Below are 26733 nucleotides of genomic sequence, written 5' to 3' on the forward strand. Positions count from 1 at the left end.
CAGAACTGGGGAATGGGATAAAGCAAAAACAGCCTTGGGGGCATATGTAGTCTATAAGAGCTGTAATTTGCTCTACCCTAATACAAACAATGGCCTAAATATCTTAAATGCACCAGATCCTGTCTGATTGTGGAAGCTAGATCACGTTACCTGTGGACGGGAGACTGCTAATGAATACCAGATGGTATAAGGAATATTTCAGAGAAGAAAACTGGCAAACCCACCTCTGAGTATTCTTTGCCTAAGGAAACCCAACAAGTCCATGTCATCGCTATAAATCTACAGGTGAGTTGTTTACATTTTACTGTCAGGTGCAACTTGCTTATTTAGCTGGAGTCAGTTTAACTCTAATATCAAAATAGTAAAACTATTTTAATATATACTAAAATACTAATCTGAAATATGGGGAACTTCTAGTATTAACTTTATTATCCTTAACACCATATTATAAAATTGCATAGACCTGAATGGCCTTTTTGATGTATATGAGCTATCAATCATTCATGCACAGTAGAATGGAAAACTCCTATTTAAGTACCCACCAAGTCACATGTGAATATTAAATCATTGTATTTTAGCTTACACGCACATGGTCACATTACCATGGAATGCATTTTTGGCATCTGTTGGTCAGACCTACTGTTAGAAAAGACAGACACAGATTGCTGGAAATTCCTGCTTTTTAAGACCTCACAGGTTGGCGCAGTGGTTTGAGACAACTTTAAGTTTCATAGCATACAACCATGATCCATTCACCACCGAGAAGATTCAGATTTCACCAGGAAGACATTCAGCCAAAGAATAAATTAACATTAACATTATTCTTAAAACATGGACCTCTTTTACGGAATCAAAATGACTTTTTAATGCTCCCTCAAATTCTTATTTCCACCTGTAGGGTGTGGTGGTCTCAGGTTTAACTACGCACAGCTGTGACATAAAGCTCATGTTTCCACAAGACCTACTATTATGCACTTTATTTCCATGTCTGGGCTTCGTTGCTTCAATGTTTACATAGGAGTTTTTTTTTTCAAATCATGTGTCAAAGTAGATGTTACACAACCAGGTAGCTCTATACTATTGCTGTAATATCCCAATGAGTGAATACAGAAATGTACAGGATCAAATATTTGCACTTGGAGGAATGTTGATAGCTTGAAAAAAATCTACAGTGTGTTTATTTTAAGAAGAATAAGTAGGATGATTCTTTGTGCATTTAAATGATTTCTTATACATATTTGTGATTATTTAGGGGCCTTAGTGCTTAACACTTGTGTGCTCATCAACATCTAAAATTATTTCAGGAATTTAATAATTGATTTAAAGGTAACATATTAAATGTAGCCAATAATATATTCTAAACATCTATCAAAGTGTATGCCTCTTTCCTAAATGTAAGATGAATAGCTTCATTCATTCCAGAATGAGCTTTCTGACATTATTGCAGTACCACTTTGAACACTGGTCTACCCAATTTTAAGTTTGAAGCTGATCAGGTTACCTAATTAATACTAGTAAGCTGCGGAATTTTTCCTTGTAGTATAGAGCTGCAAAAAGAAAAGGGAAAAAATTGAACAGCTGCTTTCAGACATCTAAATATGGAAATACATCATGCCATTTTGTTAAAGTAAATGTGTTTTAGAAACAAACAGCACCAAGCTATACTTGTGTGATGGGGAGGGAATAAAACACATAGAACTCAGTTCTTAAACTTCAGATATTCTTTTTCAGAGAGAAATTCAAAGAACAGGAACAAAACCAAACACAAATGATTCCATTGTTACTTTACTACATATATACTCATGTATAACTCAACATCACGTATAAGTTAAAGGTCATTCCATAGAGAGGGAAAAGAGGAAATGTCATCCGGGGGGAGGAGGGCAACTGCCACTGGTCACTATTGCAACAATTTCTTCACCCAGGCATTTAAAATGGCCAGAAGTGGTGCCATGGCAGAGGGAGTAGAGGGGTTAATTTTTAAAGGTTATCCTGGGTTGGACTAAGCTCTTGCTTTTTTGCCACTCTACTCAGGGCACTTCCAGATAGCCCTAAATATCAGAACAGGGAACTGAGTTTAAAAACACAGTACCTAAGAGGCAGTTCAAACAGGGAGAGTTGAATCCCAGTACATCATCCCCCGTCATCCTCACAGCTGTCTTTTGATCCAAACTAAGATGGAGGGCAGACGGGGGACATCAAGGGGAAGTTTTTAAAAAAAATGCAATTAGCAGATGTGCATATTTGCATATGAGAATCAACGCATAATGGAGCCATTTAAAAAAAAACTTCCCTTGCATCTTTGTCTTCCCCCAATTCTTAAGTTAAGCTCTCTTTAAGACTACAAAGTGTAGAAGACAGAATCTGTATTTCCTTTCCCTTTCTGCTTCCCTGAGCCATGTGTGTTTGCTGTTTCGAGCTTGACAGACACGCACATGCTCAGGAGAAGTCTAGACAGCAATGAGGGAAGGAAAGCACATTTTCCATGCCTGCAGGGATACACAGGTATGGAAAGGTGCACTTTTTAAAAGGAGGAATCAGGTTTAAAGGGCACTTTTTAACACGTGTTTTCCAGCCCTGAATCAGATTCCTCCTGATTCCTCTTGCATTTTGGCTAAACATCATTTAGCCAGCCCCCTTTTCATCCAACATGACCTGGGTTATATTGCATGTGTAATAATAATAATAATTGACCCATGAAATGATTGACCAAGGTTTTGGGGGGTTGATTTTTGACTAAAATTTCTAAACATATGCATGATTATACAAGGTATGTTTTCATCATTTTAAAAAATCTTATGATTTGCAAAAGCCAAACCCCCCTGACCATGCCCTTAACTGACTAGGTGAAAGTGATATATACATGTGTGAAATTAAATACATTTAATGGTAAAGAAAAATCCAAAATAAATTTATTGGGATTTTGTAATAAAGAGGACACCTGAGTATGAAGTGATCTATGCAATTTCCCCAGACCACCCCAGCATGCTGTAAAAACATATGGCCGTTCTCTGTGCCCTGAAACTAAGGTCATTTGGTCTATGCCAGTTTTATGTTTACTAGTGCCAATCTTACCTCTACTGCTGCTCAGACATAAACATTTTGGGTTTATTCAGACTACACTGCAGTTGTGCAAGCCACCTGGAAAGCCATAAATTGACTACTTCTTCCATTGGCAGACATGTGGAAACAATATAGAGATGAATTAACCTACCAGAAAATTGACATTCAGTAATCTTTGAATTCTTTTACCTTCAAGAAACATTAAAAAGTTATGTATGCCTATTTTCCTGTTGTTCTGTGCCTTCAACTCATTTCCAGCTCATTGAGACACTAAGGTAAATCTATTATATGAATTTCTGGGCTAGATTTGTTCAGTTAGAATTTGCCATTGCCTTCCTCTGAGGGTGAAAGAGTGTGACTGCCCAATAATTTATCATCCAGTGGGTTTTAATGGCTGATTAGAACCCAAGCCTTCCACAGTCTGAGTCTAGCAGTCTCCTGCTTCTGTTTTACCAATAAATATATTATAGATTTGAACTTCAGATACTTTCTTCGACCTCAAAACTAGTCCAAAACATGTAAGTCCTTTTCCCATGTCTTCCCATATCTTTTATCTGTTTGCTGTCTACTAGCAAAACTTTCCTTAACCCCCAGTTACATTCTGAAAATAGTATTGTGATATGAATTTTCAAATATGTTTTCATTAACTTTGAAGTGCTATCTGAACTGTTTGCTTAAATCTCTAAACAGTAAAATATACTTAAGCAAGGAAGTTAATCAGATATATATCTACATAAAACAAAGCTGCAAGGCTGAATTAGTTTCCCCACCATCTGGCAAATGTCAAAGATGTATCTGCACATGTTTTTTGGGTCATTCGAGAAAACAATACAATGACTTCATACATCCTTTTCACAACATCCTTCTGTTCCTGTCATAGTTATGTTCACACAATTTTATGAATGGAAAAAAGACAGAAGGAGAAACATTCAAGAATAACAAAAATATTAATATGTAATCAGTGTAGGATAATAACATATCTCTTCCTATACCAATAGGAGCCCCCAGTGGTGCAGCAGATTAAACTGCTGAGCTGCTGAACTTGCTGACAGAAAAGTTTGAATCCAGGGAGTGGGGTGACCTCCCACTGTTAGCCCAAGCTTGTGCCAACCTAGCAGTTCGAAAACATGCAAATGTGAGTAGATCAATAGGTACCACTTTGGCGGGAAGGTAATGGCGATCCATGCAGTCATGCCGGCCACATGATCTTAGAGGCATCTAAGAATAATACCCGCTCTTCGGCTTAGAAATGGTAAAAGGTAAAGGTTTCCCCTGACGTTAAGTCCAGTCGTGACCGACTCTGGGGTTGGTGCTCATCTCCATTTCTAAGCCGAAGAGCCAGCGTTGTCCATAGACATCTCCAAGGTCATGTGGCCGGCATGACTGCATGGAGCGCTGTTAGAAATTGAGATGAGACTTAATGTGAGGGGAAGACCTTTACCTTTACCTATACCAATCTTCCCACTCAATGTTATAAAACTGGATTTTGACTATAACTTCCATACATTACATTGCTTTAACAATCTACATAATTTAATAAGTAGCGCTGGGAGAATTTTGAGAGAGTCAAATGCTGGTGGTCAATGGAAATCTTTCACTAGTATTATTTCTGTTACATATTTGCATGCTTCCTTTCCACATAAATGATTACTCAAAAAGCACAAGATGTTTAACTACTAATAGCCACAATATCAAAAGTTTAAAAAACAATATAAGTCAATCTATGGTAGTAGTAGTTGTTTGCTTTCAAGTCATTCCTGACTCATGGCGACTGTAAGGCAACCATATCACAGGATTTTCTTGACAAGGTTTTTCCGGGGGAAGGGAGGGGGTTGCTTTCCTCTGAGGTTGAGAGTGCAGCTTGTCAAAAGTCACCCAGTGGGTTTCCATGGCAAGCAAAGATTCAAACTCAGGTCTCCAGAGTTGTAGTCCAATGCTCAATCCACTACACCGCATTGTCCATAGTGGTTAATAGACCAGTATTAACACAGAAATAAAAATAAAATATAGAGAAGTTCAACAAGATATCAATTTCAAAACCACAACATGGATTTTTTTGTGATTAATCTTCAAAAACAATTAACCTCCTTCTGATGGTAACATCTCTTCCAGCTAGGAGATAAATGCTGCCATTCAAGGTCCCAATTTCCTTTTATCAAGTACTTCCTTCCAGAAATCTCTGCAGGCTGTATCATGCCCTATTTCTTCAATTCTAAGGTGCACCCTCCTCTATATTGAAATTGAGTTTTAGAAAAAAAATGAATTTTAGAAAAAGGGTGTCCAAACCTTTAAAGCTGAGGACCATTTTATGGTCCCTCAGCCTATTGGGGGGCCAGAATATAGTTTGGGGGAGACGGGAGACTGCATATGTCTTATCAGTAATGCAAAAATATGAACAATATTAAACAAAAAACAATTTTAACCAACGTAAACATACCAGTCTTTCAAAGTGAAGTGTGGACCTTTACTTTCCAAGGGAGGAGCTGAAGCAAAGGGAAGTATTTTTGTAAAATGCAGGGCGGAAATGCAAGACGAAAGTGAGGCAGAGAAAGAAGGGAGGGAAGCCGGGCAGGCGCTCAGCCTTCAGGCCATGCAGGGGCTGCAGCAGCACCAAGCCCCTGGGGAAAGCAAGGCAATTGGGGAGCCTTTATTTGCAAAGAAATAAAGAAAAAGTTGAAAGGTGAGAGAGAGACAAGAGGATACTGGGATGGTATGCCCAAGGCCAGAGCCCCCTGGGGAAAAAAATGACACTTAACTGGGGTGAAAGGATGAAAGAGGCCGTCATCTCTCTTTCTCCCCTCCTAAGGAGCCTGTTTTTTTTTTTTTGAGGCCTTGATCCTCAAGAAGAAAGGAACGAAGAGAGGAAGTAAGTCAAGAATGGGAAGGAATATGGAAGGGAGAGAGGAAGGAAAGAAGCAAGGGAAGGAGGGAGGCCTGGAGAGACAGAGCCCATGAGGTGGCATCATTCTGCCAACACTCCAGAAGAAAGGAGCAGAATTCAAAACGATCTTGACAGACAAGAGAGATGAGCCGAAACTAACAAAATGAAGTTCAACAGGGACAAATGCAAGATACTTCACTTCGGCAGAAAAAATGGAATGCAAAGATACAGAATGGGGGACACCTGGCTAGACAGCAGTACATGTGAAAAAGATCTTGGAGTCCTTGTGGACAACAAGTTAAACATGAGCCAGCAATGTGATGCGGCTGCTAAGAAAGCCAACAGGATTTTGGCCTGCATCAATAGGGGTATAGCGTCTAGATCCAGGGAAGTCATGCTCCCCCTCTATTCTGCCTTGGTCAGACCACACCTGGAATACTGCGTCCAATTCTGGGCACCACAGTTGAAGGGAGATGTTGACAAGCTGGAAAGCGGAGGAGGAAAGAAAGAGGAGGGCAACTAAAATGATCAAAGGTCTGGAGAACAAGCCCTATGAGGAGAGGCTTAAAGAACTGGGCATGTTTAGCCTGCAGAAGAGAAGGCTGAGAGGAGACACGATAGCCATGTACAAATATGTGAGGGGAAGTCATAGGGAGGAGGGAGCAAGCTTGTTTTCTGCTGCCCTGCAGACTAGGACACGGAACAATGGCATCAAACTACAGGAAAGGAGATTCCACCTGAACATTTGGAAGAACTTCCTCACAGTGAGGGCTGTTCGACAGTGGAACTCTCTCCCCCGGACTGTGGTGGAGGCTCCTTCTTTGGAGGCTTTTGAACAGAGGCTGGATGGCCATCTGTCGGGGGTGCTATGAATGCGATTTCCTGCTTCTTGGCAGGGGGTTGGACTGGATGGCCCATGAGGTCTCTTCCAACTCTACTATTCTATGATTCTATGATCTCAAAAAGCCTCCAAAAGACAGGCTTTTGAGCTGGCACCCTCCAAACTGTTTCACTTTCAGCCCCGCAAACCGTCTGGGCCCTGAGACAAAAGGAGGAGGAAGGGCCCCAGGCCCAAACAGCCCCACCATTTTGTTGTCAGCCTTAGCCAGACAGTTGTTTATTTTTGTGAACCACTCTGCACGTGCTTTCTGCTTCCAGTGCATCTCCAACAGGCCCACAGCATTAATATAGACTTGTGTAGACAGATCTCTAACATGTTGCTTTACACTCCCTCCTCAACCCATGTTTCTGTTTGATGTAATTCCACAGAAAAGATAACACTATGAAATCACGTTGTAATCAAACATTGTGTATGCAGAAGAAATTCCAATTTCTTAGGTATTTTTCATAGAAGCAAAGCATTTTGTTGTTGATGGTAATTAAATTAGTATGCATCTCAACATCGAAAAAATACAATTTTTATAGCTCTCATTTGCACTTTGATTGTTGTTCTTGTATTTGTACTTCTGCCATTTTTCTTCATTGCCCTGGAATCCCTTGGGAATAAAGAAAGGCAATCTGCTGTTAAGAACAATAAATAGTTCTGATGACTGTCCAGGTAGGTGGCCAGAATTTGGTCTACATAGCTTAGGCATCTGGCATAGCAACAAACCATCCAAGCTATATGGATGTCTCAAAAGTCTAAGTGTCACTGGTTAGGTTACCACACAAGAAAGCCAACCATATGGCCAGAGGTCTGTAGCCATAGCTGAACAGGTGTGGGAACAACCACAGAGGAAGTGGCAGCTGAGAAAGGCATGTTTAAGAAGGACCTCAGAAAATGATCAAAAGGAAAAAAGACTACATGAACACATGAACTATGTACAACTCAGAATCCTAAGCACTGAAGTTTCTCTGCACTGTCTTCAAAAGAAATCAACATCTACTTGATCTGTAAAAGTCCTTTCCTTGCAAACTGTTAGAGCTACTGTTAAAAAAATCTTCATAGGCAGCACAGATTGAGTATATATCTTTCCTGTGTAATTTGCATTTTAAATTTGCATTTTAAATGCAAATAACTAATATGTAATTTTGAAGAAGCAATGCATATATTTGTCAGACTGCTTTAAACCTCCACTCTGTTTTCAAAAAATAAGACTTGAGTCATGAGAATATTAATGATATTTTCTAAAATAAATATAACATAAAGAAATACAATCTGTGTGATAGCTACTACAAAAGCAAGCTCTTAAAAGCTACAAGGTAATTAATGACTCAGGAAAATCTACTATTATTTTAGGAACAGAGTACAATGCATACTCACATTCCAAACTGTTATAAATTGTAGTAAGCAGGAAATTAAACTGAACCTATAATGTATGCTCAAAAAGAATTTTTAGAAGCTTCTGTTTCCTCAATCATAAATTTATTTTAAAGCTGAATATGGTTGTGATACAATATACAGTAATGATACATTCTTTATCTGATTCAAAATATGATATCTATTCATGTATAAGTCTATCATATGTTTACGTCAAGGAGAGGTTTAGGGACAAAATTTATGGATCTTGTTATGACTCATGAATAAATTGAGGGTCATTCTGTCGGGAAAGCACATCACAGAGGGCCGGACACTCCTGTCCACAGCCATTTCCCCACCCAGTTATTCAAAAAGGCCAGAAGCAGCACCATGGCAAAACATAGAGATGGGGTCGCGTATCAGTGAGTCTTTTAGATTTTCCCAAAATGAATTAAGCTCTTCTCTACTCAGATAAGTGAATGGTTCATTTTTAAAATAAGAAGTAACAATATTCACAATGACCAGTGGATAAGTGAACCCTATTTTTGAAGTTGAATTTGTTACAAAAATGTCTAGATTTATACATGTGTATACAGGTTAACCCAGAGTTTCTCAAACTGTACTCCTCCAGATGTTTTGGATTTCAGCTCCCACAATTCCTAACAGCTGGTAAGTTGGCTGGGATTACTGGGATCTGAAGTTCAAAACATCTGGAGAAGCATAGTTTGAGAAACACTGGGTTAACCTAGAGATAAATGAGGATCTAAAATAAAAATTATCTTCATTTACAACAGTATTGTAGGCAAAAAATAAACATCAAAAACAGTGAAATTAAAACAATTGCAACAGGTTTTTAAAAACCAAGCCTTACATTTTGCACTTTGGTAATGCAAAATTCTAACTTGCGCATCCTATACTCCTCGTAGGAGGTATGGGAAGTGTTGTTTGTCAACAAAAAGTTCCACTCGCCTCAATCCTCCCATTTTCATTTCCTAATGCAATGTTAAATCTCTACTTTTTCTGTTTTTATGGAATGAGATTGAAAGACCAAACCAATACAACTGACATCTCACAGCTATCAATTGCACCATGAGGTCCAATTAATACAAATGCTATATAAAATCCAACGGATTATACTGAGTGTGATTTACTTCCAGCGAGAAGCTACTGATGATGAATAGACAGCAAAAACCAAACAAACTCTTTGAGACAATCACGTTTTGTAGTGATCCAACCCTTCTTCATGCACTTCATGCACTATGAGGATTCAAAGAAGCACAGAGATGTACTCCCAATGCTAGTTCTGACTCACAACAAGCCTATGCCATCTAGATATCAATCTTCCAAATTTCCTGTTAGAACCAGCAAAGTCTTAACAGAGGTTCACTTGTTTTTACAGAGCACAAAATGTATGTTCTCACAGTCATTCATGCTGCACCAACTGTAATCCTAGAGTTTTGCCAGTATTATCTCCTTCCTTTACATTTCAAGTTTTGTTTTCCACCAATGTTTTATGACATCACCTGATATATTTTCACTGCTCTGTCACATGCTGTTTGCATAATACGGTCTCATGTCCAAAAATCCCTATTAAAAGCTTGTCTAACTTTCCAAGATCTGACTTTCAGCTCTCAGTGCAATGTAATAGTAATTCTTTCATCAGAAATATTCCAAAACAACCCCCACCCTATGTCTTTCTCACTCAAAACACAAAAAAATACTTTAGCATCATCTCATGACTCTTTGGCAGACAGAGCTAAGCAAATTCTGCAGCTACAGAATCATAATTTATTCTTCTCAGAAGAGACTCAAAGGAAGTGTAAACTAGTAATGTTTCAGAGGCAAGCCCATAGTCAGAGAGGTGGTGGTGGGGTTACAGGTTCAAACCCCACCCCACCAACATTTTTCAGGTAAAAAAAATCCTGGTTTACTTATTAATTTTAATGAAACCCTCATGCTAAATCTATGAGAAACAAAAATTAGAATTCCTACAGAACTGCAAGCACTATCTCAATCAAATTTTGATAATTTATTCCCACTATCATTACCTATCTTCTTCTCAATTTATATTGTAATAGCAGCAATAGCCAACATAGTTTTGACATCGTAGATGTTTCATCAACGTTTTTGATGTGAAGATGATGCAATTCACCGAAAGTGACATTAGAATCGGACTCCCCAGGTTAAACTCCATAAGAAAAACTTAAGTTTAAATACAATTTACAATGTTTCCAGGTATATCACAACTATATTTTGTGCTTGCTTTAAAAGTTTATACTTTAATGTTCCCCAAACTATCAAGTATTATTTGAGTAACTAGGTAGCAGATTAAAGGTATTTTATGTAGTTTCTAAAAATGTAATAATATGTGTGTGGTTCATAGATCCTCATTTAGCTATACAAATTTAAAGTGAAATATTATAAGGTATCTTTCAAAATGCTGTATCCCTGAATTTAATCAACTTGGGTTGCTGTGAGTATTTCAGGCTGTATAGCCATGTTCCAGTAGCATTCCCTCCTGATGTTTTGCCTGCATCTGTGGCTGGCATCTTCAAAGTAATAAATCCAGCATATTGAATAGGCAACGAACAATCAGTTCTCAAAAGCTTGATGATACAGGAAGATTTTCATCCATCTGCGGAAAGGTGATCATCAGAAGCTTGGCACACTGATTGCTAAACCATTTGTGTGATGGAAAGATGCAATACAAGTCTTCAATGGGCACCAAAACACAGAGTACCATCAGAACAACATGTGCTTAGCTTAAAACATCTTGCTAATTCACAGTAGAAAATGTCTTGATGTAACCCGTCATCGTGATAAAGGAAATAAGAAGAAAGCAGAAAAACTAGAAAAACTTTTACCAATTGTGGAAACTATTATCTTTTGTGGCCGACAAGAACTGGCATTAAGGGGAGTAATGATTTGGGACCTATTACCTGTGAAGAACCTTTGCACAATGATTGTAATTTTAGGACCTAATAATAATAATAATAATAATAATAATAATAATAATAATAATAATTTATTTATTTATTTATATACCGCCCTATCTCCCGGATGGGACTCAGGGCAGTTCCCAATCATAAAAACAACACATACATTACATAGCAACATAATAACACATTATTAAGCAAGGTAAAACAATACAATTATATAGCAATAAATAACACTTACACAACCTGATAAAGGGGACGGGAACCATAAACCCAATATATTAAAGTATATCATTTTAGGCTAGATAGATCTTGTGCAATATAGACCTTCCTGAGATCTTGTGACAGATCAGGAGACACTGACCTGAAAAGTAATTTTGAAACTGCAGATATGACTGACCAGTATACTAGTCTTCAAATACAAAATGAATTTATAGACATTTGTAGTGACGAGATAGTTAAAAATGGTAGAAAATGCAATGCATCACAGTGGTTCTCTGTTTTGACAGATGAAACTCTAGATGTGAGTAGCTCAGAAGAGTTATCGCTCTCAGGAAGGTACATTGATGTTGAAGCTGCAGGAATAAGAGAAAACTTTATAGGCTTTGTGAAGATAAGTAATATGACAGGTGTAAGACTTGCAGGCATTATTTTGAAAACATTATAAAGTGCAAAGAACTTTATAATGAATGCCTTCAAGATACACACACTGATGGAAAAGTTTGACCTGTGGTGTAGAAAATGGAAAAAGGTTACATCTGCAGAAAAACCAACAAATGAACTGAAAACATATCTTGTCTGTGATAGGCAGTTTTTTTCTGAATGCGAAAAAACATCTTCAGATTTCTGCAACATTGTCAGTGTCAACAGCTATAAATGAAAGGTCATTTTCAACTCTTAAATGTTTGAAAACATACAGAAGAAGCACAACTGGGCAAGAAAGACTGACTGGACTTGTACTCTTGAGTGTCCACCAAAGTTTATCAATGGAGCCTGATTTCTGTCAAAGTGTATTAACACAGTTTTCAAGTGTTTCTAACAAGCCTTGTGGTATACTATTATAACCACAAAATTATCAACTAAGAGTCATTTTCAGTTTTTTTACACTTGAAACTTTGTAGGTAAAATAGAAATTTGGTTTATATAAAAATAATAGAATGAGTCATAGAATTTAAATTATTTTGTGTTATGGACCTACTCTTCATGATTCGCTAAAAATAATAATTGTTTCAACCCCCCCCCCCCTTTCCTGGATTTTTTTTCTGGCTATGGGCCACCTCAGAGGTATTACTATTCAGGAAAAATTATCTGGTACTGTTTGAGTATCAAAAACTGAGTCTCAAAAGTGGTTGCATTTCTAGCTTCAGCCTTCTGAAGTTCTCAGGACTGTGTGAAAAGTCACGTAAGTACCACTGTTTATATTGCTTTGGGTTTCTTTTAAATGCACACAATTTCTCTATTCCCTTTCCTACAATTCATGTCCAATTTTACTACTGGTAACGTGGATTCTTGTACTGTATCTATTATATCAGCAACTATATGGTTAAAAGAACAGAATGCTATTAAAAGGAAGAACAGAAAAGCAAACAATGAAAACACTGGATTTAGCTTAGGTTCAAAAACTGAAGTTGCTCTGCTTTGCTTCCATGTCAGCTCAATAAAATTTCAGTAATCAATTCAGCACAGAAAATTTGGACATAGGACATGTGGATGAGTTATTTCCCAAAATGTGCTTGGCAGTTCAAATGCTTCCCACTGTGCCCATCATTCCATGTATTTTCCCAAGTTTGATCAAATGGTTTATGCCTGATCAGAGTTCATTTGAGCAGATGCATCATTTTACCTTCTATGGACTTTAATTTCTCCTTTTTACTATGCTGTCTGTCTGTATATAATCTTCCTAGATCTCAAAGTAACACTCACTGGGATGCTGAGGTACACTGAAAGAAATCTTTTAATAATCTTTCCCAAAGTTTGTTTGCCAAATCATATAAAATATGGAATCTGAAGGTGTATAAGGTTTCAACTCATTCTCCTTTCATTTTGACATAGACAGTTCCAGTCTATGTTACTCTTCTTTTGCTCACTTCCTGTGCGCAGAGGGAGGAAGGGGGACCAGAGATGCATGGGGCTCGCCTGTCTCATTTGCAATCTAAAACCAAATAGACAATTGCTACCAGCAAGTGTTGTATACATATTGTAATATGAAACATCTTTCTTTTTTTAACAAAAAAAAGTGGTGGGAAAAAGAGAGGTTTACACTGTGTTAGTAAACATGGTGGATCTAGCACAATGCCCCATTAGGAAAGATTACAATCATTTTGATTATGTCTCACATTTCAGGACTATTGTTGTGAAAAATTCATAAATGTTTGCGCACAAAAGCCCCATATTGGTGCGTAGAAATGTTTCTATGGTGAGCTAATAAACCTTCTTGCACAATTCATTCTGTTCTGCCAAACATGTTTTTGTTCCAAAACTGGCCGTCATATAACAAAACAAAACAAAACAAAACTTCATCACAACTCCTTAATGTAAGAATGTATTAATTTCTATCTTTCTTCCAGCACAGGAATCAAAATAGTAGTGTATATGTGTTTATGCCTTCACGTCTCTTACTGACCTGTGGTAGCTTTATGGATTTCACAGGGTTTTCTTGGACAAGGAATACTCAAAGTTGAGTTTTTCCATTGACTTTCCTTTGAACTATTGCCTGCTGCACCAGGTCTTCACATCTAAGTACTACCTGGGGTAAACCATGCTTAGCTTCCAAGATCATTCAGGATCTGGTGCCTTGCTTACAACAAATGAAAACACAATTCCAGTAAAATCTTATTTTACAAAAGTTAAAAAATAGTTAAAGCAACAAGTTCATTTAAAAGCATTAAGTTAAAGCCCTTCCCAGAAGATATTAAAACTCAGACATGCCCACACATTATTGCAACAGTTGGTATTTTTGTACCAGGGCTTCACAACATAAGAATACTTATGGATATTTTTGAAAACCCTAAATCACTGCACATGTATTAGATATGAAAAAATCATATATGAAATGATTTGTCATTATATATTTTACAATGTTATCTATTTTCATTGCCTCCGTTTTTCTAAACCATTGAACTACATTTGTGTGTGTTCCTGTAATGCCTAAATTAAGTATTTTGCCTAACTCACTCACTAAAACTAAAATTGTTGAAATTATTTTCTCAGACTAACAATAATTTTAAAAATTAAGATCTGTCTGACTTTTCAGTAAATATTTGTGATGGAAATAATATTCAAATAAATTCAAAATTGGTTGAAAATGCCTAGATGGGCATGAAACTATAATTTGAGAATTATTGTGTGTAAGAAATGCAGAAAATGGCATTTACTGTGCAGAAAACAATTTCTTGTAAACAAAACAGCTTTTTCTGAACAGAAAGCAAGATTATCTGCAGCAAGCAAAACTTCTATTCAAAGATACTGTAAGCTGTACAAGAAATCTTTATTCTGCACAGATATTGTTTTATGCACAGAAAATGCAGTTTTTGATGCAAAACATATTTTTTTACACAGATTAAGTCCCAAGTTGCAAATAGTTTTCAAATCTGCACAATTTTATGACTCCCTTGTGGTTAGCAACAAGATTTATGAAGATTTCCATACCTAATAATCATACATCTGTCAGAATCAAATTGTCAGTTACAATTAGAGCAGCACATTAATTCAATGGGAATTTAGTAAGTCAATATTATGTAAGTTCTATAAATTTAACAGGGCAAAACAATTTCAAATGATTTCCAACCCAAAGTGAAGCAATGATAAAATAATGTTTCCTTGCTGGATTGTTCACTCATTTTTACTCTTATTGCATAACGCTTGTAAATTACAAAGACAATTTCCTCCTAATATTTTGTGTCCTGCATTTTACCCATCTTTGAGCATTTTAAACAATTAAATGAGTTTGTACACCAATATATGGGTGATCAGAAAACAAAAGGACTCTTTTAGTTTAGACATTTTGAACAAAGGAAATAAGAATGCTAAATTAACCCAGAAAAAAACTACATATTCTCTTCAGTGTCAGTAGAGTACTGTAAAATCAAACTCCCTACAAAAAACTTTTACAGAAAATTAACATATATCTTAGCAACTTTAACAATATAAATATTGCTTATATGCTTCCTATATAGAGAGCTATGCAGAACATTCGAAAACTAAAATAAGGTATACTCACAGTTATAATCTGGTTCAATGGTGTTAGCAGCTTCAAGGCTATTTACTGTGATTTGAAAGATGATATGCAGAAGTAGAAATGTTAGACTCATGAAACACAATGATTTCAGTAATCGCCCTGTGTGCCCTAAAAGATACAAAATACAATTTAATTATTTAAGGTGACAAATAATTACCACTGGCATGGGTAAGAGTACAAAAGGTAATAAAATATAAATGCATGTAAATTACATTAAACAGGATCTAGTCACAGAATATACAAGAATATATTACATGACTAAACAATAAACTGCATCTACACACCAAGGCCTCAAGAAAGAAAAATTGCTGAAAAGGAAAGCCATGGTGAAAAAGGAAGCAATACTTGGAAGAAATGTATGCTGTCTTCAGAGTTTTAGTATAATCTTACTTCAAAATTTGAAAGTTTTAATTTTTAAAATTTTGTCTCCTTTCTGCATCTTATACAAATTAGGCAACTTGGGTATTGCAACTGATAGAAAATTAAATGCACATTGGAAAATATTGAGTATAAGTGCAATTACATAAAACCTATGCTTTCATTTCTTCAGAGAAAACAGTGTAACAAGTCATACTTATAAATATAAATTTTAAATCCACCTTCCTCTAGTAATATTGATCCCAAAAAGTAGAACTAATGTGAATCTGCATAAAATGGATACTAAAAATGTGATTATTAAAACCTGGGTTTATAAAGCCTAACAGAAAACAAGTTAAATACAAAAAGAAGAAATCCAACTTAAGTTTTTGCCGTTCTTCCTGTTTTTTCTAGAGACTTCCGTGCCCAGAATAGTATTAAAAACCTGCATCCTCTGCATCAATAGACAATGCTACCCTTCATGCCAGTTCTCTTTGACTGGCAAGTTTGCTTAAGCAAGGTACCCACCTTGTTAAAAAAAAATATTTTTTCAGACAGGGCTCACTGTGTAACTATCCTCTTTACCTCCAGCGGAAGACTACCAAATTTCAAAGTATAAAAACAGCTTTTTGTCATTTGCCTTTACTAGCACTCGCAGTCAAGGAAAGGATATAAATCATATACTTTATATATAAAATATGTTTTGAGTTTAAATATTAGTCAGCATTATAAACACTAAGTGAAAAGTTCAAAGGAAGTGCGATATTCTTCACTCAAACTGTATTTCAAAGCAGAAACTGAAAGAGACTTATAAGATTTTCATCATACAAGAAGGAAAATCACATATGGGTAAATGTAATCAACAAAGATAACATACTGAAGATAAAGTCCTATGAAATTATACCTGGACACAATCCCTTTTGATCAGAACTGGTCTTATTTCCAAGTAAACCAAGATAGTATCAGGACAGAAAGAATCCAGAATACTGTTTAACATATAATCAACCAGCATTCAAAGTGGCAAAACTTTTTCACTGGAACAGATTCATCATGCCCCCAAGAGAATCAGAATCTTAAAGCCAAACTACAGTATGTGATGTTAACAGCATGAATGCAATTTGCATATAACTACTGTAATTTATTATGTAATTAACTACTGAACAGAAGTCCGAGAAGTCATGAAACTATGGAAGTATGGACCAGATGTTTAACTTTCTCTTCCCTTATTGCATTCCTCTAATAATTTGAAAGATGCTATTCGTATTTCAACTCCCACTGATCTCAGCAGAGTTCTCTCAAAATGTAAATAGTAATTTTGGATAAATGATTTTTTCATAAATTTGATATGCTGAATGTTATAGGCTACAAGTTGGAATCCAAATGTCTCTGTTTTAAATTTGCTCAGATTTCTAATTTGGTGGGAATAATTTAATGTATACCCCATTTTCTCTTCTTCTAGACACTCATCATTTCCCTTTGCAGCATTATCGTTCTCCATCCTCCCTCTATCACCCCAGTTTCATGTTTTGCTATTATAGGCCCAGAAGTGATGTCAATTCTACTTGCCAGAACTTCTAAAGGCAACTGACATGAATTCAGGACATCTATTGTCAGGTACTAGGTTGAGTTGGGGATCTTCTTTAGGGACTTGAGGTAGAATGGGTCTTGCCTGGCTTGGGAATGGAAACGCCTTTTGAGGGATGCTTCTGCTCATGTGGATCCTTCTCCTGTTGATCAACCACCAGGTCTGGATGCCTAGATCCAGACCCATACTTTATCAACCCTACTTATAGCTGTAACCAATAAGGCTGTGACTTATATCTTCCGCGTATATTGCAAGTGTGAGGTGTTATTTTGCATGGAGCAGCACTCCTTGGACACACAATTGAATGAATATTGATTGGAACTGATGGTATTCCATTCAGAATATGTCCCATACTGGATTTAGTAAAAGGTAAAGGTTTCCCCTGACGTTAAGTCCAATCATGTCTGACTCTGGGGGTTGATGCTCATCTCTATTTCTAAGCCGAAGAGCCAGCGTTGTCCGTAGACACCTCCAAGGTCATGTGGCCAGCATGACTGCATGGAGCGCCGTTACCTTCCCGCCGGAGCGGTACCTATTGATCTACCCACATTGGCATGTTTTTGAACTGCTAGGTTGGCAGGAGCTGGAGCTAACAGCGGCCGCTCACGCCGCTCCCGGGGTTTGAACCTGGGACCTTACGGTCTGCAAGTTCAGCAGCTCAGCGCTTTAACGCACTTCGCCACCGGGGCTCCCGGTGCCACCCCCTTTCATTGGAAAATGAGTTGTTACTTTCTAGATCGGTCTACAGCTGTAATTTTGTGAATAATATGAACATGTTCTTGGTAACTGTTTTTTAGGAGAAAAACTGGTAAACCAAACAAAAAGATGTAGCATGGAAAGAATACGGATATCACCAAAAAGATTAACAGTTCAATGTGCTTCAGCAAACCCTTTATTCAAAACAATATGCACATGTGAAGTGGAACAACTAGGTCATGCCATGCATAAGTAAAAAAAAATCCAGACACCTAAAGGCTTCTTATCAAATGCATTCATGGATGGCCCCCACCAGCCTCTACTTACCTGCTCCCTCCTTATCTCTGTTTTTCTGTTCATACAGGCTCAGTAAAGAATTCTGGAGGTGTCTAACCATTCACCTTGCCCGTTGTAGGCAAGAACATGTTTACAGAAGGATTGGCTAAAGTACAATCTTGTATACGTCTGTTTTTCCAGTCCCCCTTCACTATCCTCCCAATGACAGTACTGCTAAAAACATTCAGCTAGACAGAAAATTGGAAGATAAGTGGGGGTACGGTATGGCGTAATATGAGCCTTCATAGAAAACAACTACATTGCCAGGAGCTTTGATGTCTAAGGCAAGCCTTCACTGCTTTGATTGATCTCTGAACACAGTTGTTAAATGCTAAATCGAACACTGTTCCTGAAGTAACGTATGAACAAAAAAATAAGACCAAACATCTCTTGCATTAAAAAATGAAGCAAGAGAAAACACTGTTGTTCAAGGCCCCATTAAATATTCTGACTTGTTGTCTTTGCTGACACAAATTAATTGGCAAGGAAACTTGCACTACTAATATAAAGGTATCCAGCAGGCACTTTGGGATATCTTGGCATTGCCACAGTCTTATCTGTTCTATGGAGTGTTTCAATAAGGATTTACTATAATGATTAAAGAATAAATGCCTTGTAGATAGCTTGCTTTCCAGCAAACATAGAGCTGGGTGCTCTCCACAACATCCTGTCCTCAGGGAATCTTCTGCTTCTACTATTAAAGAGACAACTGGATAGCCAAAGGAAACACTGGACATAATACTTAATTTGAAAACATCCACAATGAGGCACAGAAATTCCCTGACTACTCCCAAAAGGAAAATTGCTAAATAATTCCAAAATACAGCCTAGCCAACAAGAAGTTGCAGGAAACAGAATATCTCCAATATCATAAAGCAGGGGGTGGGAAATGGAGCAATTAAGTAGATCAAAGTAAAGGTAATTCAATGCACAATGCCCAATTACTTCTTTGAACTAAAATTCCGAAAAAGGTTCTCAAGCATGCAGGAAATAACCACCCCTTGAAACATTTCTCCAGCAACAAATAAATATTCATACTCAGTCCCGATACATGGCAAACAAAATTATTTGTCTTATAACAACCAATGCCACCTGTGCATTAGCAAATTTCCCAACATGGCCACAAAAGTCCTCCTCTTGCACAGAGTTGACTCCAAACTATCTAGATTATGAATCTGGCTAAGCTATGCACAGTCATTCAGGTTGTTGCCAATGTGTGTATTAGCTCCCCATTGCCATTCATGCTTGCAGTCATTTGTTTGATTTCTTGAAGAATATGTTGCATGAAGACTAAACAAACTTTCATTTTCCATTCTGAAATAACTGTGGTATGTAAATTGTAAAATGTGAATAATCTTAATTTTAACAATAGGGAACAAACCATGATTGTAAAGCTGACTGGCTGTCTTAAGGACAGGTTGCTTACCTGTAACCGTGTTTCTTCGAGTGTACTCTGTGAATTCACACTAATGGAGAACGCTGCGCCTGCGCAGGCTCCAACGGATACTCTTCCAAGCTAAAGTTTGAAATTTGGCGGTAACCCCACCCCTCTCCCCAGAGGGTATAAAAGGGCGCCCTCCGCGCCCGCTCTCCAGTTCCTACGCCGCAAAGGCAGCGAGAAAGGGAGAGGTTTGCATGTGGGGAAGGAAGGGCGGGATTGTGTGAATTCACAGAGTACACTCGAAGAAACACAGTTACAGGTAAGCAACCTGTCCTTTTTCTTCGTGTACTCTGTGAATGCACACTAATGGAGACTAGCAAGCTGAGGTGTAGGTAGGTGGGATAGCAAACCCGATAACCAGTCTAGTGTCCAAACAACACATTTATTGAGCACAAGGTGCAAAAACAAGCAAGTGCAACAGTCAAAGAAAACGATGCAACAGCATATAGTGCAAAGAAACCGATCCTTGTTATTAGGACCCAGAACATAATCACAACATTGTATGTGAGCGATAGTCTGTAAGAAAATACAGAGGTAAGTATAGACCCATTTCCTGAAAACAGAGGTAGAGGTATTCATGAAATACATTTCAGTGCAGTGGGTAAGTATAGTACACAAGCACTACGTTAATGAACCCCTGAACACATGAAGTACATAAAGGGTGGATGACAGCGGTCAGCTTGTAAGAAGGATAAGCCAAAAAAACTGGTTTTGAGTAAGGCAACAACATTAGGCAAGGCAGGAGGAAAGGATAGACCTGGCAAAGGCCGAGTCCTTGCGGTTCTTTGAGTCCATCCTGTAGTGTGAAACAAAGGTGGATGGAGTGGACCAGATAGCCGCTCGACAGATGGAGTCGAGAGGGACGCCCCTCAGGAAGGCCGTAGAGGTGGAAAGGCCCCTCGTTGATCTAGGGCGGATCGAAGAGGGGGGTTGGCGTTTAGCCAGCTGGTAAGCGAGTTCGATAGTCTGAGCAATCCAGTGTGAGAGTCTTTGAGAAGAAAGTGGTTCGCCCAGCTTATGGGTAGCGTAAGCCACAAACAATTTAGGTGACTTACGTATGTCCTTAGTCCTGTCCTTGTAGAAAAGGAGGGATCTCCTGACATCCAGGAGATGAAGTTTTCGTTCCAAAGAAGAAGAAGGATTAGGGAAGAAAGCAGGAAGTATTATGTCCTGGTTCAGGTGAAAAGCAGAGACCACCTTAGGTAGGAAGGTGATGTCCGGGCGAAGAACAGCCCTGTCATGGTGGAAACGGAGGTAGGGTTCGTCCACCCGAAGAGCAGCCAGTTCCGAAGGCCTGCGCGCAGAGGTGATAGCGATTAGGAAGGCAGTCTTCCAAGAGAGAAGGTGAAGGTCTGCCAAGGCCATAGGTTCAAAGGGAGCTGAAGCTAGTTGAGAAAGGACGAGTTCGAGGCTCCATCCGGGAGTTGGAGGTTGAACTGGAGGGTGCAGGTTGTTGTAACCTCGAAGAAAGGTCTTAATGAGATTGTTAGAAAAAAGAGAAGGTTGTCCCTGACGCTGGAAATGCCAGGAGAGAGCAGCGAGATAGGATTTTATCGAGGCCAGAGAGAGTTGACGATCCGCAAGAGAAAGTAGGAAGTCCAGGATCAGCGGGATCGAAGTAGAGGCGGGATCGACGTGTCGGTCCCGAAGGAAAGTTTGGAATTTTGCAAGCTTGTAAGCGTAGGCTCTTGACGTGGCCAGCTTATGGGCGGCACGAAGGATCGCCTGCAGGTCTGGGTGGAGAGAATTTAAGGAAGTATCCTCCAGGCAGTCAGGTGTAGGGACTGGACGTCGGGGTGGAGGACCTGTCCCTTCTGTGAAGATAGTAGATGAGGGAGAGTTGGGAGAGTGCGGGGAGGATCCGCACACATCCGGAGTAGAGTTGGGTACCACGGCTGGCGTGGCCATGCAGGGGCGATCAGGATGGCCGATGTCGGCGTTAGATAGAGTCTCTCTATTACCCTCGAGATGAGAGGGAAGGGAGGAAAAAGATAGGCGGGTTCGAGAGTCCAGTCGAGGAGAAACGCGTCTCCGAGACAGCCGGGAGTCGATTTTGGAGGTAGTCTCGCTCCGAAGCGAGGAAGTTGAGCGTTCGAGGGGGAGGCAAAAAGGTCCAGAGCTGGCCAGCCCCAATCGTCGAAGACGGATTTCAGGATTTCGGGATCGAGACGCCATTCGTGGGGGGAGGTTGTTATTCTGCTTAGAGAGTCTGCTAGGGTGTTTTGAGCCCCCGGAAGGTGAACTGCTGACAGGGTTATGTGTCTTGCTATGCACCATAGCCAAATGTCCATCGAGAGAGTCATCAGTTTTCTCGAGCCCGTACCCCCTTGTTTGTTGATGTAGTACATAGCTACTACGTTGTCTGTTTGTATCAGAACAGTCTTGTGGGGAAGAAAGCGAGCAAATGCCCGGAGGGCTTTGAAGATTGATAACAGTTCTAGGAAGTTTATGTGGTGAGACTTTTCTTGGATGGACCAAAGGTCCCTGACGGTGAGGTTTGACATGTGGGCTCCCCAGGCAAAATTGGAGGCGTCGGTCGTGATGGTGACTGACGGGAGGGAGGGATGGAAGGGAAGTCCCACACAAACGTTCGCTGGGTCCTGCCACCAACGAAGGGAGAGGCGAACGTGGTTCGGTACCGTGAGAAACATTGAGCTCGGATGCCGATGGGGTTTGAAAGAGTCTATAAACCATCTTTGGAGAGGTCTGAGACGTAGTCTGGCGAAAGGAGTAACCATGACCGTGGAGGCCATGTGACCCAGAAGAACTTGGACAGCGTGGGCTCGGATCCTGCGGTTGCGGAGGAGGAGAGGTGTTGCTGAAGGGCTAGGAACCTGTCCTTCGGTAAGGAGTTGAAGAGAGCTCCGATGAAGCGGATCTCTGTGGTTGGGAGGAGTTGAGACTTTGAGACATTCAACTGAAGGCCCAGCCGTTGCAGGAGAGAAAGAGCTTGAGAGACGTGGTTTTGAAGGGATGAGGGGTCGGACGCGACAATCATCCAATCGTCCAGATAAGGAAAGACCATAATGCCCTGTTTTCTGAGGTGCGCTGCCACCACGGCGACCACCTTCGTAAAGACCCTTGGGGCCGTGACGAGGCCGAAAGGGAGAACAGTGAACTGGTAAGACTGTCCCAGGAGCTTGAAGGAAAGGAAGCGTCTGTGGGATCGACGCACCGAGACGTGGAAATATGCGTCGCGTAAGTCTATAGAGGCAAAGTAGTCTCCGTGTCGGAGCATCGGGAGAATGGAGGCCACCGAAACCATTCGAAATTTTGAAGGCAGAATGAAGAGGTTTAGGGCCTGCAGGTCGAGGATAGGCTGAAGACCTCCGCCCCGTTTGGGAACCGTAAAGTATCTCGAGAAGAAACCTCGAGTGTCCTGCTCGGAAGGAGAAGGCTGGATTGCGCCCTTCGCCAGAAGGGAGTCGACCTCGGAGCATATTTCCGGTGAAGGGTCGGTGTGGAGAATGTGACCCGTGGGGGGCAAAGTTTCGAATTCCAAGGCATAGCCGTCTCTGACAATGCGAAGAACCCAGGCATCTGAGGTTATAGACTCCCATTCGCGGTAGAAAGGAGCTAGGCGATCGAGGAAAGAGCCGAGAGGAAGGATCTGGTCGGGGCCTAGGAACGGCATGGCAGTGGCAGTAGTAGTGAAGGTAGAAAAGTCCCCGAGAGATTGGGCGTCAGGCCCGTCGCTGGGGTTGTGGCATAGCTGCAGCACCCTTGCCCCGACCTTTCGGGACCTGGTGCTGGCGGCGAGGTTGTTGCTGATGACTGTGGTGACTCGAGCTGGACGAGCGTCGAAACGGCTGGTGACGAAAAGGCTGAGGGTAGCGACGGTACCGTTGCGGGAACCATCGGGTCCGCTGAGTCTGAGGCTGATCGATCCCGCACTTTGTTGCAAGAATCTTAAAGTCATGATTGGACTTCAGTTTGTCATCAGTACCAGAATTGAAAAGGCCCTGGGTGTCGAAAGGAAGGTCTTCGATCACCTGTCGAGAGGAAGAAGAGAGTCCTGAGGACCGAAGCCATGCATGCCGTCTGATCGCTACTGCGTGGGCAATCATTTTTCTGGCGGTATCACCGGTATGCTTAGCCATTTGAATTTGGTGGTGTGCGAGAGAGTCCGCCTCCTGTTGGAGGGTCGAAAGGACTGACCGGTCTTCGTCAGAAAGTTTGGCGAAGAAAGGTTGGGCTTTCTCCCAGAGGATCTGTTGATAAGCGCCCATGCAGGCCCCGTAGTTCGCCATACGGCAAAGGAGGAGAGCGCCGGAGTACAGCTTGCGGCCTACCGCATCGAATCGTTTACCCTCCCTGTCGGCAGGGGAGTTGGAGTGTCGACCCGACGATTGGGAGGCCTTTACCACCATGGAGTTTGGGTCAGGGTGATGCTTGAGCCACTCCAAGGCTTCATCATCGGTTCGGTACCAGGCCTCTATTTTCTTAGAGGTTGGAGGTATCGAAGATGGAGTCTTCCAAGATGCCTGGATTACGTCCAGGAGGTATGGAAGAAAAGGCAGCAAGGTGGCTGGCGGGGCTTGGGCTTGAACCCTCTTGAAAACGGGGTCGGTAACAGCCTTTGAGGTTTGTTTAATTTCCATCCCCAGAGCGTCTGCCATTCTGACCATCTGGTCGGAGAAAGCCCGAATATTATCCGTCGGGGAAGGTGGGTCGACCTCGTAGGCGTCGTGAGGCGGGGAGAGGTCGAGACCGAGAGAGACAACGCAGGCGGAGAGTATCGACTCGGGGCGTTCGATATCGGGGTCATCCTCCTCGGGCCCTTGAGGGGACCGGGGAGGAGAAACAAGCACAGAGTCCTCATGAGGTATCACCTCAGGAGCAGCGGGAGCCGGCTGTGGAGGAACGCCCTTGGACGCGGAGGCCTGGGCGGCACGGGCTAAACGCGTCATCTGTCTACCCCTCTCAGGTGTTTGAGCCGGGGGAAAGAGTTCTTGTCGAGCCGGAAGACGAGATGGTGCCGGCTGGGGAGCCTTAATAACTGTCCTGACCGACCGGTCGGGGGAGGCTTGCGCGTCCGCATCCGAGGACTGACCATGAGGAGAGGAAGAGGAGCGGAGGCGTTGTGCTGGTTGGATAGGAGAGGATCTCCTAGAGGAAGGCCCAGAGGAGGGGACGTCCTTTTCGAAGACGCTGAGGAGGACGACCTCTGGATCATTCGTTTCTTTGCTGGGGGTTGCTTCGACGCGACCCTCAGCGATTTTCCTGGCGTCGGGGGAATCGGGCACACAGCTGCCGAGTCAGATTGAGCCCGTCTGGATTCCTCCTGAGCCCTCTTGAAGGCAATCTTCATGGTGGAAGAAGATGGCGGCGAAGCCAGGCGGGATCGAGTGGAAATGGCCGAAGCCACCGAACTCGAAGTTGATGAAGGGCCCATTTTGCCCGACCGGGTGGATACCGTAGCGGTGGTCACCGTGCAGGGCGGTTTGGTCGGTCGCGGTCTGGAAGTTTTCGAGGTTTTAGACGATAGCGACAGAGCAGGCCTGGACGCCATCGAGGCCGAGGTGGAAGTAGAAGCCTCAGGAGCAAGAGTTTTTTCGTAAAGAGCTGCGCGGAGTCTCGCAGCTCTATTTCTTCGGGCCTGAGCTGTAAAGGCCAGGCAAAAACGGCAGGTACCGACGACGTGGCTTTCGCCGAGACAGAAAAGGCACTTAGCGTGCCCGTCGGAATCTGGAATCTTAGCGGCGCACTGAGTGCACCGCTTAAAACGCGTGGTTGACATAAGAGTCCGAAGTGAGCTTTGCGGCGGAAAAAAAGGAACTGGAGAGCGGGCGCGGAGGGCGCCCTTTTATACCCTCTGGGGAGAGGGGCGGGGTTACCGCCAAATTTCAAACTTTAGCTTGGAAGAGTATCCGTTGGAGCCTGCGCAGGCGCAGCATTCTCCATTAGTGTGCATTCACAGAGTACACGAAGAAAAAGCTGCAATTAAACATAACCACAATTTTCCACAAAAATGTGGTTCAAAATATAATCAATAGACTCCCAATTAACCTAGTGGATAAGACAAAGTAGGAGAACCATCTACCTAAGTCAGTTTGAAGAAGAAGATGGATAATGAATAGCGGGGAGGGTCCTTGGCAGCAGAAGCTATACTGGAGAAATGATAAAATCTTAGACATCTCTAATTAACGTGAAAATAAAATGCTCCCACTTCAAATCACTCTGACGTATTCTTCTTTTTCTTCTTGTAGTAACTATGATATATAGTCACTGCTGTTTGTTTATAGAGATTCCAGTTTCAGCCTGAAAATCTTCTTCTAAAATGTATCTAAGTTTATCAGAGATATTTAATATAAAACGGCTAATTTAAATCTCAATGTACATACAATTATTTATACTTATACAAATAGTCCATCACATGAAAATAAAACCTTACAAAAATAAAAGGATGGGGCAGGGCACTTGCGTCATGTATGATACTGATTCTTAAAAAGGGAAAGGGAAAAAAACCTATATCCCAGGATTTGGGCCAGACAGCCACTAAAGGAGACAAAAATATAAAGATTGGGTTGCTTTCTGCTGAAATTATTTTGGAAAAAGTAAGCATGTCAAATCAATTTGGGAAGCCGAACTAATATTCTGTGGCTTCTCTGCATTTGTTCCCTATTCCAGTACAAAGAATTACAATACCACCACTTCTACCATGCCAGCAATACTTGTTCCAATAACGACTTATGTATTAGATTACACACCCAGTGTTTTGCCCATTTTTATTTTAGTACTACTTAGTATTATTCAGAGTACATAAATTGAAGTCATGGTGATTTAAGTCACAATGGGAGGAGGGAGGGAGGGATTTACAGTGCAAACTTTAACATATTTACTCTAGAGATGCAAAGCTTCATTTATTTTATTGATTTATACAGGAAAGCAAGAATACAGTCATTTCTGCACACTTTGAGCAGTATTTGTACTCTGGGACTTCACTGCGGCAAACCTATTTA

General features: G+C 40.8%; 1 protein-coding gene across 7 annotated transcripts in view; it reads right to left on the bottom strand.

Moving 5' to 3' along the window:
• Positions 1 to 26733, bottom strand: part of piezo2 (piezo type mechanosensitive ion channel component 2) — a 310405-nt gene that overhangs the window by 187059 nt on the left and 96613 nt on the right. For all 7 annotated transcript variants that reach the window (XM_062980525.1, XM_062980529.1, XM_062980526.1 and 4 more), the window contains exon 3: positions 15339 to 15464. In XM_062980525.1, the coding sequence (XP_062836595.1) occupies positions 15339 to 15464 (126 nt within the window). The remainder of the gene's footprint in view (positions 1 to 15338; positions 15465 to 26733) is intronic.

The sequence above is a fragment of the Anolis carolinensis genome, chromosome 4 (genome assembly GCF_035594765.1).
Source record: "Anolis carolinensis isolate JA03-04 chromosome 4, rAnoCar3.1.pri, whole genome shotgun sequence".
Lineage (NCBI taxonomy): Eukaryota > Metazoa > Chordata > Lepidosauria > Squamata > Dactyloidae > Anolis > Anolis carolinensis.